Source organism: Protopterus annectens, chromosome 2.part0, assembly GCF_019279795.1.
Source record: "Protopterus annectens isolate FY-2018-M chromosome 2.part0, PAN1.0, whole genome shotgun sequence".
In the NCBI taxonomy this organism is placed as follows: domain Eukaryota; kingdom Metazoa; phylum Chordata; order Ceratodontiformes; family Protopteridae; genus Protopterus; species Protopterus annectens.
The window spans coordinates 251775908-251790900 of record NC_056728.1 but is presented as its reverse complement, the minus strand read 5'-3'; the positions used below and the strand labels follow the sequence as shown (position 1 = coordinate 251790900).

Genomic DNA, 14993 nt, shown 5'->3' with positions numbered 1-14993 from the left:
TTTTGTTGCCAGTAAGGCAGAAGATCCATCTCTAAGCAGGTTATCTTTAAATGTCTGTCTCACTGTATTTTTTTGTTGTTGTTTTGGTCTAGCTATAGGAAAACTTTACAGATGCATGTCAGGCGAAATTCTGCTAGGACCGCTATGGCTACTGCTGCTTTTTTTCAAAGGGTAAAGACCCATACCATCCTGGAGACAGCTTCTTTATCCTGCATGCACACATTTCCTAAGTATTGCAGATTGGAAATTTTGCAGTAAGCTGTTCAACCTGCCTTAGGGAAATGGCCAACATTTAGCATTAGCAGTCATGCTTTGGGAGTCTATACTGAGAACACTGTGCAGTTGTGTAAGGAACTTGCCATGGTAGTATATCAACAAACGTAGTAAAAGGCACCAAGAGGTAATTTTTCCGACTGCACAAAGTGTAATAAAACAGCAAATTGAAACAGACAAGTTTTCAACAAAATAAATATATCGTCCAAGAACCTTGTATAATAGCAAATGGAAGACCTAAGTTCCATATTCCCAAACACATACTGAGCTTCCCACTGTGCCATCACTAAGTTGGCATAGCTGGCTCCACAAGGTAAGCCCATTGCTATGCCAACTTGCTGTAAGAAAATTTTATCAAACATAACAAAATTATTAGATAAAATAATATCCAACAATTCTTCTACAACTCTAATTTCTAGAGCTTGGGCTTTATAATATCTCATCCTGTCTACTATCCATCCAATTCCAATATCATGTGGGATCGAAAAATATAGGTTGGTTATGTATGTGGTCAAGAAATTCACTTCCTTCTTGTAGTGAATGTTATTCACATCTGCTAAAAAAGCCCACGAGTCCCTACACATTTCTTTCTCCTTCACCACATATTTCTTTAAAATATTGTCCACAAATTTTGCTGAGGCAAAATTGATTGATTGCCCTAGCGTCATCTAAAGCCCTCATAGGTGGATCATAAATGTTTTTGTGGATTTTGGGGGCTCCAAACAGGGAGGAGATCCTAGGAGCCAACATAGTTTAATGTTTGCATGTCTATTAATCCCATTATAAACACGTCATTTAAAAATGACTTTATATTTCTGTATGCCACATTCATTTCATTCAAGCTCACTCTGGCATACGTATCACTGTTTAAAACTTTCCTCATCCTCTCCTTACAATCCGACACCTCAATTACTACCAATCCACCTCCGTTATCTGGTTTTAACACCCTTATAGGCAGTGTTCTCAAATTATTCAGTGCTTCAATTTTTGCCCTACTAACATTTTTCTTTCTTTGTTCCATTCATACAGTTTCCTAAGTTCAAACTCACATAGGTTCTCATAAACCACAAGCAGTGGATGGGTGGGGGGATTAAAAGTGCTTGCAACCCTGAAACCATCGCCTACAGCTTGATTACCCATTAATAATGTCAAATTCAAATTCCATATATACATTTTTAGATCTAGTAGTGTATTGGGTAAATGAAACCAGGACATTGGCACAAACGAAAAGCCTTTTGCAAATAATTCAACCAATAAAGGTTGCAATTCATAATGTGTAGAATTGTAAATTTTAAAGTCTCTACTAATGTTAGATAAAATATTACATTACATCTGACTTTGTAGGGACTCGTGGCCTTTTTTAGCAGATGTGAATGACATTCACTACAATAAAGAAGTGAATTTCTTGACCACATACATAACCAACCTATATTTTTCAAACCCACATGATATAGGAATTGGATGGGTAGTAGACAGGATGAGATATTATAAAGCCCCAGCTCTAAAAATTAGAGTTGTAGAAGAATTGTTGGATATTATTTTATCTAACAATTTTGTTATGTTTGATAACGAAATTTTCTTACAGCAAGTTGGCATCGCATTAGGCTCACCTTGTGGAGCCAGCTATGCCAACTTAGTGATGGCACAGTGGGAAGCTCAGTATGTGTTTGGGAATATGGAACTTAGGCTTCCATTTGCTATTATACAAGGTTCTTGAATGATATATTTATTTTGTTGAAAACTTTACTTGTCTGTTTCAGTCTGTTGTTTTATTAAACTTTGTGCAGTCTGAAAAGTTACCTCTTGGTGCCTTTTACTACGTTTGTTGTTGTTCTTGGCATATCCATAATAGTATATGCTTGAGCAGGATCACTGTTGTAGTACATTTTCCCCTCCATCTATCTCTTCTGTCATTGTGAACAACCATGGATCAGGGTGGATATCCATTCCCCCACTGCATTTGAAAGTTCTCCTGGTCATTGCTTTACTGGGGAAGCATGGGGGGGGGGGGGGTTGCTGAGTTTCCCTGGTCTACTGCCAAAGGGAGGGGCGGGAGCATTCTACAATTCTACATCTAAAATAAGTTGGGTGGTCCTGATGAAAGCCCATATCCTCTGGTGATCTCTCCGGGAGGCAGCGTAGGGTTCCTTGTGCTAAGAGCTGACTGTAATGTGGGTTGGCTCCCTTTTATATTGGGAGTTTGATAATATACATCGGGAGGGGAGGAGCTAGCCCTGCCAAGAGAATGGGGGGGGGGTCTGAAAGTTGGATCAGGTGTTGGACCTTGCCCATAGATGAGTTCCCAAAGGTGTTTTGTCTGCAAAAGTACTTCTACTCAATCATCTGTAATTATTGTAAGTTCCTTCAGTTTTTTCAGTGTTTACCATCGTCAGTCATAAATCTTGCTGAGGTCTGTAATGTGAATATGAAGTGATTTTTTTTCTTTTTTCTAAGAGGTGGTTCTCAAAGAAATCTCTATATGATGAGTTATACTACAGTGTGTGTGTGTATGTATATATATCTATATAATATATATATATGTATATACACGCACACACAAACATATATGTATATATGTGTGTGTGAGTGTATATATATATATATATATATATATATATATATGTGTGTGTGTGTGTGTGTGTGTGTCTGTCTGTGTGTGTGTGTGTGTGTGTGTGTGTGTGTGTGTGTGTAAATCTTATTTTTTGGTGAGTGAAATGTTGCCTTTATCCATGTAAGTGCAGTTTTTCATTTGTGTTATAAGCTGTTTGAAGGGGCATCTCTTGGTTATCAATGCATAAACAGAACTGACAACTTACATAGGTAGAAATTGAGAGAGATGATCTGGATTTTTTTGCAAGAGCTACAGCTCTGAACATTTAAGATCTTTTTATCGCATCTTTTCTTATTATTGAAGAATACATAACTGGGGTGTTTTATGAGCTTTGATAGTAAGTAATGATCAGAGTAATTTAGTTAAAAAGAAGCAGTGGTTCTGATTTCATAGTCATCTAAACAGCCAATGACTCAAAGCACTCTTACTGTAACTAAATGAGAAAAATAGACATCCTCATAGTGTGTAGGCTGTTATGCGATAGGAACTCAAATGCGATGGGAACTCAAATTCCATTTTGTAAGGAGAAGAGAGACTGGAAAACAGTCATATCTGTATGAAGGTACCCATGATCATTTTGGGGTATAATAAATGTAAGTATAATAAAAAATACTTGTAGAGTGATGTTGATGCGTGAGTAATGCATAGAATGTCAACATATGAAGACAAATATGTATTTTTTCATTTTTAGTATGAAGCTTTCAGATGGTTAGTGATGGACTAGTCATCATCTAGGGCATAAAAAGTAAGAATATCTAACAGTTTAGCCATGAAGTTTTCATGTTCTCTTCGGTGATTCTGCAAGGTGACTATTTAAAATACTGCCTTTGTCATATTTAACCTTCTTTTTCTTCATTCTTGATAAATTATGAAAAATACCAACAAACAAGTTGGAGTTTTTAGATTTAGTACTTTTGTCCCTGATAACTAAGACTTTGTCAGAATTCTAATGAAATGTTTTAGTTATGAAGAACAAAATCCTAATTCTAAAATAATGTGACTCATTTCCTGGTATTTTCATGTTTTTTTCTGTAGTATACAGTAAGAGGCTTTTGGAGTGCCATTTTCTAGTTGATAACTGGATTAGTATTTTGGATTATTTTCTTGAAACATGTTTTACTTCCAATAGAAAATAAATTGCATCCAAGTTTGCATGTCTAGCACTCTCTTGTTCTTAAGCTAGCTGGGTCTTTCCGGTAGAGGCTTTAGTCCTGACTATTCCCTAGTTTGCCTGGATTTGACCAGGAGATCTGCAGTTGGAAAAAGATATCCCGGGGAGGGATGGGAGTAGCGGCTAATGCTGAGTTAACCTATCCACAGGAATGCTGTTGGTGGAGGCTCATCACATGACCTCCATCTGGCAGATGGCTTGCAAGTGCATCTTGTGATTTGATGTTCAAGAGAGTGTACAGCAACATAATGGGGCACTGTGCATGAGAAGAGAAATGCATTCACCGAAGCTAAGCACAACACGACCGGCATTGTGCAGAGTTTCCCAGACATTTCTTGGAGAGGGAGGCGAAGTGCTAGGCTCTTTTTAGAAATATTCGGGAAACTCGCCTAACCCCACACTGGTTGAAGATTCTGACTCCTGGCTGGCTGCTTTCTTTGCTGATTTCGTCAGATGTTTAGGACTCTTAATCAAGTAAATGCCCTGCAGTAGTTAGAAACTTGATGTGTGTGTGTGTGTGTGTGGGGGGGGGGGGGGGTTTTGACAGTGATTAAAAAAAAATCTTTAGAAAATGTTAGTAGACAATTACCATTTTAGCATTTTTAAACAGTCCATACAATTGCATATTTGAATCTTATCTTCTGTATAATGACCTTTTTTCATGCTTTAATCACATTCCTTTAACCTTTGCTACTGTTTCCTTTTTTCTGTCTATCTCTTTCCCTTCCTCACTGCTGCTGTGTACGTAGGAGATTCGACAGCTGCAGCAGAAACAGCAGAGCTCTGCCAGAGAGATTTCTGACCTTCAGGAAACCATAGAATGGAAGGACAAAAAAATAGGGGTATGATTCTTGTGGAGTCTCTGAAAAGGGTTCTAATTAATCAAGTATTGAATTTTTGTTTGCATGATTGACATTTTAAAGCTTCTATTTTTCGCAAGAGGGTAAGAGTCCAAAAGTTATTCTCAAAGGAATAGTTAAACTTAGAAGTAGCAGTTTTGCATGCAAAGATAAAGTTATGAGATGCTACATTTCTGTTGATCATCAGATTAGGCATTTTATGGTTTGACTTTTTTCAGTTGTCTTGCATTGCCTTTGCAACTTATTCCACAAAACCTGAAAAAGTACCCCTTGTTTATTTTAATAACTGAAAATAGTTGTCTTCTTTTTCATATTTTGACCCAGGTAATAGACACTATATGGAAGTTTTGTGTATTTACATATGTATTTAGTCAGTGTTCTAGCATTAGTGAGGTTGAATGCTGTACTCAGACATGACGCTCAAGTGAGCAGGTGAATAGGTGTATATGCATATTTGTGAGTATATTGTGTGGGTAGATGCATAGATGTAAATATATGCCCACACAGATATTTAGTGTGACAGAGTAACATTGTAAAAAATTACAGCTACGTAATATATAAGCGTGCGTGTGTGTGTGTGTGTGTGTGTGTGTGTGTGTGTGTGTGTGTGTGTGTGTGTGTATATATATATATATATATATATATATATATAGAGAGAGAGAGAGAGAGAGAGTTGTGTGTAGAACACTACAAAACAAAATCGAAATATAACTCAAAGCCAGTAAAAAACGTACTGACGCAATCTTTCTGTTCATTATCTACTGGCTAGCTACTAACACTTCTTCCAGCTTTCTCTCATCCTCCCTGACAGTCTACTCTCTTCGCCTTGGAGCATAATTTATGCTGCATACTTTTCAAAGTATTTACAGTGATCACCCAGTATGTTTTGTCTGTCTCTAGAATTGCCCATTAGCATAACTAACTGTATAACATGCTGTATCCCATCAGTGATTGATAATTTGCATAATTAACTGCACATTTTTATCTCATTGTTATCTGTTGTAATTCTTATTTCTTTTTGTATTATGCTTATGTTAGAACTTTTCTCCCTGGCTCTCTGCTGAAATGGGGCTTATTTCCATTCGGACCTTTCCAGTAAACAAACATAAATAAATTCAAACAACAATAAAACAGGCTCAGTGACAACCTCTGGCAGTAAATATCAGTTACCATAAAGATGTCTGTTCAGACCAACTTCTATTCTTGTGGAGCCTTTAAGGAAGAAACGATTTGCTGAACACTTAGATAAAATAAGGTTCTTTTATTCAACAATTCCATAAATAAATATTGAATAAATTTTATAGTTTCAGTGTAAAAATGTTGTTCTACCGCCCCCTAAACAATTGTAGAAATTAAACTGTAGTGCTTATTTTGTTTTTGCGTATGGAATTTTTCCTACAGATACATTGGAGTAGGAAAATGTAGGTCACTATGTTTTTTAATCTGTTTTCTGGTTTGCTGGTAACCACTCTTTCTGCTTTCATGTGAAAAACAGCTTGCTTGCTTTCAGTAAACATTAAGTTTTAGCCCCAAGAAAAAGTACACTGTCTACTTTTAAATTAAATTGAATCTGTTTTGGTACATGTATTGAAGTATTAAGACTGCTGGGGAGGCTGCAACATCTTATTCACTACCTGCAATTTCAAACTTTAATAATGTTTCACTGAACTGCGTGCCACTGTACCTTTAAATCTTACATTTCTCTCAGGAGTGTGCTCAGGACTCTCAAGATTAGTTTGCTCCTGCATGTACAGTTCACCTCTCTGTAAATGTTGTTTGCAGTGAGGAAAAAAAAAAAAACAGCTGACAACTTTGCAATGTTGCAGTACTGAATCTTTGTAAATTTCACTCTGAACACATGGTACAGACTTCCCCCGGCCAACTCCTTGCACCTGCAAACTTCGTGTCTCCCACTGAGAGCATTTACTAATGGAGGAAAAAAAAGTTAATAACTTTGCAGATGCAAGCAACTTACTATTTTCCGTGCCTTTTATCATTTTTAGTGTTTCTTCATAATGTAAACTAAGCATGTTAATCTAGACATCCACCTCTGTAAAAATATATGAGAAATTACTACCTTAATTCTACATATATCAATAGGTTTTTACACCCCACCCAAGCAGTTCATGAAATGAAGAGGAGTCAAAAAATTGTGTGAAGGATAAATTAAGCCTGAAAATATGGACGTACCTCCAAACATATGGATATCCTGTGCAGTGATAAATCAGACCTGAAAATATGAATGTTTCTCCAAAATAGGGATATTCAAGAGGTGTGTTTGCCAATAACATCCTACTTATCATTTGCTCTTTAGTGGTTCTTAGGTCCTGAAGGTCCATGGGTCCTGAGACAACACAACTTTTTCATTGTACTTTGTACAAAACACTTTCAATCAATACCAGAGTTGTAGAACAGAAATGATTAAATAAAATCAAATTGTGGGTATATTCCACTAAAATGTATAGTAACCTTCTCATACCAGCAGTCTGTGACCACCATAAGAGGGTGGTGATGGTAGGGGATGTGCATATCCTAATCTGCTAGTAAGGCATGGCATGCAATGCAGCAGGTCATTTATCACATGCACTTTCCTATAATTATGTAAACTATCACAGTATCTGTGCTACAGTGCATGGCTGATGCACACAATGCTATACACAGGTTTCTAGCTGGTGTCTTCCCTGTCATGACACTGCCCTTCATCTTTCCTAGAAGAGTCAGAAAAATCGCATTTGGTTGCTGTAAATGTCCTTTCCAAACCAGATTTTCTAAACTTTGGTGGAGTTGTCAGGAGTGTTGTGTATATGTGATAATGAGCTATCCTTAAAACTAATGTGTTTTGTACCATTGAGCTAACTAGTATGTTCTTTTTTTTGCATCACTGCAGTATGTTTATAGTGTTGCTGCAGTAGGCAGCAGTTTGACAGTAAGCAATGACTTTTGTCATGCAGTAAGTAGATGTAGTGGTCTGCTTTTCAGCGTGTTCTTTATTGGATTGCAGCAGTACTATGATTCTTTCCCTGAGGCAAAGTATTTTCTTTGTTCTTAACCAGATGTTATCCAATATCTGTAGTTAATTTCTGCGTATGTTTTATGCTTATGAATTAGTTAAGAAAGAACCAGTTAATTCAGTTTACTTTGCTGTTGTAGATTTGGAAAATGCACCAAAGAATGATGACCTGATTTGTATGGTTTAACAGCTGTGGATCTTTGAACCTGTGTTACAGAGATGGTATTTGAACTGACACAGCATGTTTCCATATATTTTCTTGTTTGTGACATTTCAAAGAACTAAAGTCGTGTGGAGGCTATTTGTGTATGAATGTGTCACAGTTGTGCATTTGTTTTCAGAGAGGGCCGATTCTGTTTTTGTATTCACATATTCAAGAGGTTGTGCAGTGAAGTCCTTTTTTCAGTATTTGGAGTAAATTGTTGATTAAATCCAAACACTTGATATCATTTCTACTTTGAGAAGTCATAGCAGCAAAAATTATTGTTCATATAACCGAGTATTTGGCTGGCATTTTTTGCAAGCAAGATACAGATAATAACACTCTTCTGATCCTTTTTTTAAATTAGTTGTCATTCTTTCTTTAGTTAGGTAAACCATGTTTAGATTTCCATTTTCAAGAATATGGAAGGGAACAGCAGGGTGGTTTAATCCATTCAGCAGCATTTATTTTCATGTGCATTGTTAATCTTGCAAAAGTTAATGAAGGGGGAGCTGTGTGATGTCTTTGTCTGCTGTGCAATGCTGAGAACCTTATGCTTCCCGACTCTTTCAAAGCCTGAAGAGATTTAGCTGCATTTACTCTTTCTTGCTCCCTTTTCACATCTGTTTTATAAGACTTCACTTTTGTTTTGTGGTCTTTACGGTTCTGTCACTTTTCTTTCCTCTTGTTTATTTTCCTTGCTTTATGAAATGCAGGCATTGGAAAGACAGAAAGAATACTTTGATGCCATTAGAAGTGAGAGGGATGCTCTCAGAACGGAATTGGTCAGGCTTAAGGACAAAATGAAGGTAGGAAATAAAACCAAAATGGATGATGCAATAAGTAATTTTTTCCAGCACACATCTTAACAGCATGTTGCTAGTTATGACTTCCCCAAATTAAAATGCACAAGTTGCATGTCTAGAGCCTTTGTTTCAAATAGTGACTGTACTTTTTAGCAAGAAGAGATGAGTTTTTCATGAGCAGTAATGTACATTAAAAACATTCCAGGAAGCTATGGAATTATTTTATAATTTCTTGGTATTAATTAGTGAAAAGATTACAAGATATATTGCCTTTATTTTTTTCCTTTCTTTTTGGTAAAGTAAGATGCTCTGTAAAGGTGATTGGTACAGCACACATGGGTGGCCTTATATGAACACTGGCAAAATGTTCAGAAATGCAAAATAGCAAGTACATACATCAAGCGTGCTGCATTTTGTTCCATAAGAGGGGGAAAAAAAAAACAAATTGAGACGTGTCCGTAAATAGTCACACTACTGTGGTTCAGAACAGGTACCAGTCAGAAGACCATTACAGTATGGTTGTTACTTTATTACTGAGTGAACAGAACAGACTGCTGTGTAAAATGGAACTTGTGTTTCTGTAACAACCATTGATTGCTGACACTACTGTTTTACCAGTCAAATATAATGGAGCTCAGTTAATGTATAACAAGCTCCTAAGATGCAGTAAAACTCAGCAGAGGAGTAAACTCCATGGATGTTCAGAAAATTGCTACACTGACTGCATATTGTAGCTGCTTTAATCAGATGCTGTAGTGTATTCTGGTATGGTTTGTTCTGATGATATGTTTACTAAATCATTAACAGAAACATGGAATTGCAGTAGGCTCAGTAGTAGTCACCAATGGCGAAGCTTCAGTCAACATGAATGAGATTGAGGTCCCTGAAGAAGTAGTACCCACATCATCTCAGGATGTCTCACATGCCCAACAGGAAATGAACACTGAGCAACTAGGTAAGTTTCATGAAGTTTGCGAGACTTTGTGTCTGCTAACATTAATTTATTTAATCATGCTTTGAGCTTTTGTATAGAAGGATAATCAAGTTTTTGGCACAGACGGCATGCAGCTTGCTGATTCCTGACTTGCTGCTTTTTCTTGCTGACTAGATCTGATTTTGTGTTCCTGTTATAATATTCCTTCCTTTATCTCTGCATTTGCTGTAGGGTAGTTGCAGACATCACTTTTTCTTGACAGCTTTTACAGAAATTATGTAAAAAGTTGGAATATCAGCTTCAACAAGCAGTGGCAGCATACTTCAGAGAAACTGAGATGCTTTGCAGTTTATTTTCCAGCAAAACTTTTAATATGCACTGTAGTGATACAAGTCAAAGTCTTCACCTGTTACATAACTGGCTCAAGCAGGCAACGTTTGTATTTGATGCTTAAAACAGAGGTCAGCAAATGTTTAAATTTACTTAATCCTGGCTATAGGAAGCAACGTCTAAGCAGTTCTGCAAGCTTTGGCATATTGCATAGAAAGACCAGTATTATAGGTTATTGGAGTTAATTTCCTTGTGTAGGAATGGAGGGGTGGTATACATAGAGCAGAGTGCTTGGTAGGTCCATTTACTACCATTAAAAACACTTTGCTGTCACTAGTTTCACTTAATGACCAGAAAGCAGCAGCATGTTCCTTAAAAGTGACTGGAAAAGAACCTTTGTGTTAATGAGATTTCTTTAATAATGTATTATTGTTTTTGAGATTTGGTATATGTTTTGTAATAAAAGATTATTGTGCCATCACTGTAAGATTATAATATCCTATCTTTACTGTTTTATTAGTAATTTGCTTCACTGATGTATTGTATCCTATTAGTTGTGATTCTCAAACTTTTAAGATGGCCCATTTCATTTCTGCCATCACAAATACTGTTTAGAAAATAACTGAAAAGTAAAAATGGGACTTATGAAAAAAGTTAAAAATTCCCTGGTAATGAATATTATATTATAAGGAAATTTCTGCAGTAATGTTTATTTTCCAGTCACATTTGACACTTAAATCTCTTGTGTTGTGCTAACTGGGGAAAAAATATATAACTAAAAATCCTGATTTTTTTAGAGGATCATGCAGCAGGTGTAATGAGCAAGAATGATTCTCATCTCTGTCTTTCTGTCTACCTTGTAGTTTTTTGCACAGGTACTAGTGTAGTGAAGGGGATATTCTGCCAGTGCTGTAGTGTAAATGGGCAGGCATTGCTTTGAAAGACTGTTTGCTGTGAGTATGAGCACATCTTTGTGTCCTGTCATGTAACTACTTTGCTTTCACACTGGTTAACCTGTCCATTTTAGTTCTCTATGCAACACTGCTGTGCTGAGGATAAGGCAGACATGCCACCGTGATCCACAGTTCATTTTTAGCCACTTGTATGTTCTGAATCTTTCTAAGTTTCTGCGTCTGATAACTAAAATGCATAATCAGAAGCCCCCACAGGAGCTTAGTTTTTGGCCTCATTCTGGATCATGTTTACAGTTTCTGTCACTGTTAACAAGAACTGCAGCCGTAGGAGATGTACTGGATTCAGCAACAGACATTCATGAGCTTCTTCAGTCCCTAGCATAAAGCAGCAATAGATGGGGCCCAATTGCTTATCCAAGGATCCTAGGTAAGAACATGAAAGGAGGGAAGGGGTTACTATTCAGATCTTACTGCAGCAGTGGTTCCTCTTTACTCTACTTCATGTGAAAAGGCCTTCACTGTTGGACCGGTTATCCTGCAGCAGAAGATTGCTGGCCTAGTTCTTGGCTGGCATGGTGACCCTTTGTGCTACTATCGTGTACCCTCAGTCACCAGGCTCAAGCTGCAATACTTAAGTTTCAGAAGGAGTGGGCCCCTAAATCCAGTTCTAGATCTGAACTCTGACCTTGGAGATTGACTCCCTTTGCCCCTTTTCATGAGATAGCTCACTTATTGGTGAGAGATGAGAAAGTATCCATAGGCTGTCCTGTGCATAACTTTAGATGTAATGTGGTCCTATCTCACCACATTCTTAACTGACGGGTTCGGAGTAGAGAATCGGCTCCAACTCGGCTGCTATTTACTAGCTCGAAGTCTCTGATTGGCTGGGCTAGCCCTAGTATCCCAAGATGCAGCACACCCAAACCCCCAGATCTCGTTTGCCGCTCGTAGTGTACAGATGTGGTCTCGAGCTTAGCTGTGGCTAAGTACCTTATTTAAACTGTTTTTTTTTAGCTTATTTTTCTAAACTTTCTGTCAAAAGCTGTTCTTACAGCTACGTTGAGTGCATCCTGTGTTTTGCGACTAGTTCAGTTAATTTTTTTAGTTTTTATGGATTCCTTGTGTTTGGCGGGCTAGGCCCATTTAATTTAGAGAGCCTTAGCCTCTCCGGTGTCTGTTACGTCTGTAGGGGCATTTAAGTTAGAGCCCCTACAATCAACTAGCTTAGTTTAAGTTTTTTTGTGGCATCCTTGTGTTTGACGGGCTAGGCCCGTTTAAGTTAGAGGGCCTTAGCCCTCTTCTGTGTCTATTAACTCTGTTGGGACTTTTAAGTTAGAGACCCTTCCTCCTGCCTTCCTTATCTTGTGTGTGGTTTATTGTGAATTACCATGTCCGGCAAAGATCAGAAGGAGCATAAGCCTTCTGGTTTTAAAAAGTGCGCCAAATGTTCTTATAAGATGTCTTTAACAGATGGCCATGCCGTTTGTTTGTATTGTTTGGGCGCCATTCATTTGCAAGAATCTTGTAGTGTTTGTCACTCCTTTAGTTCTAGAGTCTTGCAAGAGAGGAAAAATAAATTGATTCTCAGGGGGCCTTGTCAAACCTGCCTTTGAAGAAGCTTTGGAGTCTGCCTCCCCTAGTGGGAAATCTAAATCTAAACCAAAAAAGAGATCTCTGGCTCCGTCTAGTTCCTCGGAGCCATTGGAGAAGATATTGAAGACAGCTCCACCTTCCTCGGCTCCATTGGCTTTGGAGCCTAGGGAAGGAATTCCTGTGTCTGAGTCTGCTTCCTCGGCTCCATTGTTATCGGCGCCGCAGGAGGTTTCTGTGACACTGGAGCCAGCTTCGGCTCCGATTCTCTTGGAACCGATTCGGAGCCCTTCTGCTAGTCTAAACCTGGATTCTCTGGGTAAGATATCTCGACCACCTTCTGTGTCCTCCAAGTCTTCCAGGTTATCAGATTCAGATGTGGATAGAGTGGTGCAGAGGCTCCTTCAGGTGCCGATGTTAGCCAGGTTATTTTCCGCTCCAGCCCAGTTGGCTCCGGAGCCTTCCCTCTTGTCGGTTACGATTATTCCTCCTCCGGGCACCTCTGTGTTGTCGGAGCCGAGGTGTTCTGCGTCGAGTGAGGTCCTGGGGTCGGCGCCAATACCCCCGTTAGGCCTTTCGACTCCAACCTCGGCTCCAACCTTTTCGACTCCATCTTCTGGTTGTGGCACCCGGGTTTCCTCGGTTGGACACGAGGGGGATACATCGGGGCTTCATCCCTCGGCTCCAAGTCTCCCTCTTGGTGCCTCGGTTAAGGGAACCCCAACTCCAATTGTGGTTTCGGAGACGGGTCGGTCCTCGGATTCCGGTGGACCCGCATTCGAGGCCATGAGGAGCGCACTGGCCAGGTCTTCAGTGACTTCACTCGAATCAGCTACTGCTTCCTTTGACACTGGGGCTGGAGCCTCTGACACCAGCGGGGCTCGAAGGCCCGAGGATACTTCCATACGTGGCCCCCAGCTTTCTGAGGGTCCTTCAGATTTGTCGCCTGAGGAGCCTTCCAGAAAGAAGTCGTGCAAGAGAGGAAGCACATTGACTCCCCGAATGAGTCCATCACTTCTGATACCGACCTCAATGACGCAGAGGGGTCCCCCAAGTCGTCCTCCGATGATGTCTCATTCTCCGATATTCTGGAGATCTTAAGGCAGAGAGGCGACTGGCCTTCCAAATCCCCATCTGAGGATGAGTCGGTCCTCCTCGAAGCCTTCGGAGCCCGACCTTCCGCCTCCTGGGTGTCTCCGCCCTTTGAATTGTTAGACCTTATTTGCCGAAGGGTTTAGGAACACCCTGACTCCGTGGGACCGGTGCCCAGCCGCCCAAACAAGTTTGTCTGCACCCCCGGAGAAAGAGTTCCTGTAGATGCCATGGTAATGGCGTCTGCCACTCAGCAAGAAGTTGCAGAAGCTTCTGCTTCTGTTCATCCTCCTAACAAGGAGTCCAGGAGTATGGATCGGTATGGGAAGCGTACCCTGTCTTCAGCGACCTTTACTTTGCAGTCGTTGAACTATCTTTGCCACTTTACTAGGCTCCAAAGAGATCTCCTTAAGGAATTGGGAGATACCCTGTCGGGTAACTTGCCTGAGGCGGTGAATCAGACTGTCAACACCCAGTTGTCTACCCTTTCCTCTATTGTCAGTTCGTCCATGAGGCTCATATCCTATGCAGCCGAAGGAGCGGGTAGGGCAGCCAGCTCATGCGTAGCCCTCAGGAAGCAAGCCTGGATGCACCTGTGTCACTTCACGGAAGCCTTCAAGTCTTCCTTCACTGACGCCCCCTTCGATGGGTCCTCCCTCTTTGGACCCAAAGTGAAAGACACTCTCACCAGATGTGAGCAGGAGGGTAAGACTTTGTCTGCCGTAGGGGCCCGTTTCTTGCCTCCCTCTAGGCCTTATCCCAAGGCACGGAGGGGAGGCAAGATATGGTTCAGGAAGTCTCGGAAGTCTTTCCCCATCGAGCATGGTGACCCCCCCCTTCCAGGTGCAGAGGAGGGGGGAATTACTCTGGAAGGCGCCGCCCTAGAGGAGGAGGAGGAGGCCCCCGCAACTCAAGAGACCGTGAATCGTTTTGTGGATCCTCCTACCAACGTCCCTGAGGGACTGCCCGACTGTGCTACTCTGGAGCCAGTCGGGGGCCATTTTTCGAGGCATTCTCTAGCCTGGGAAAGTATCACTCAGGATCAATGGGTGCTCCAAATAATTACCGGAGGTTACACCATTCCCTTTCTTATACCCCCTACCCTATCCAATAAAATCCCAGATGTTCCACCCAGTCAGAGATCAAGCAGCGCTAGAGGTTTCAAAGCTGCAGGAAAAAGGAGTTATCCAACCAGTCCCC

The 14993-nt window shown here is 40.1% G+C and overlaps 1 protein-coding gene across 1 annotated transcript in view; it reads left to right on the top strand.

Annotated features, from left to right (window-relative positions):
- Positions 1-14993, top strand: part of LOC122792731 (cingulin-like) — a 1533502-nt gene that overhangs the window by 1245417 nt on the left and 273092 nt on the right. The window contains exon 18 of the mRNA XM_044060313.1: positions 9741-9888. Within this exon, the coding sequence (XP_043916248.1) occupies positions 9741-9888 (148 nt within the window). The remainder of the gene's footprint in view (positions 1-9740; positions 9889-14993) is intronic.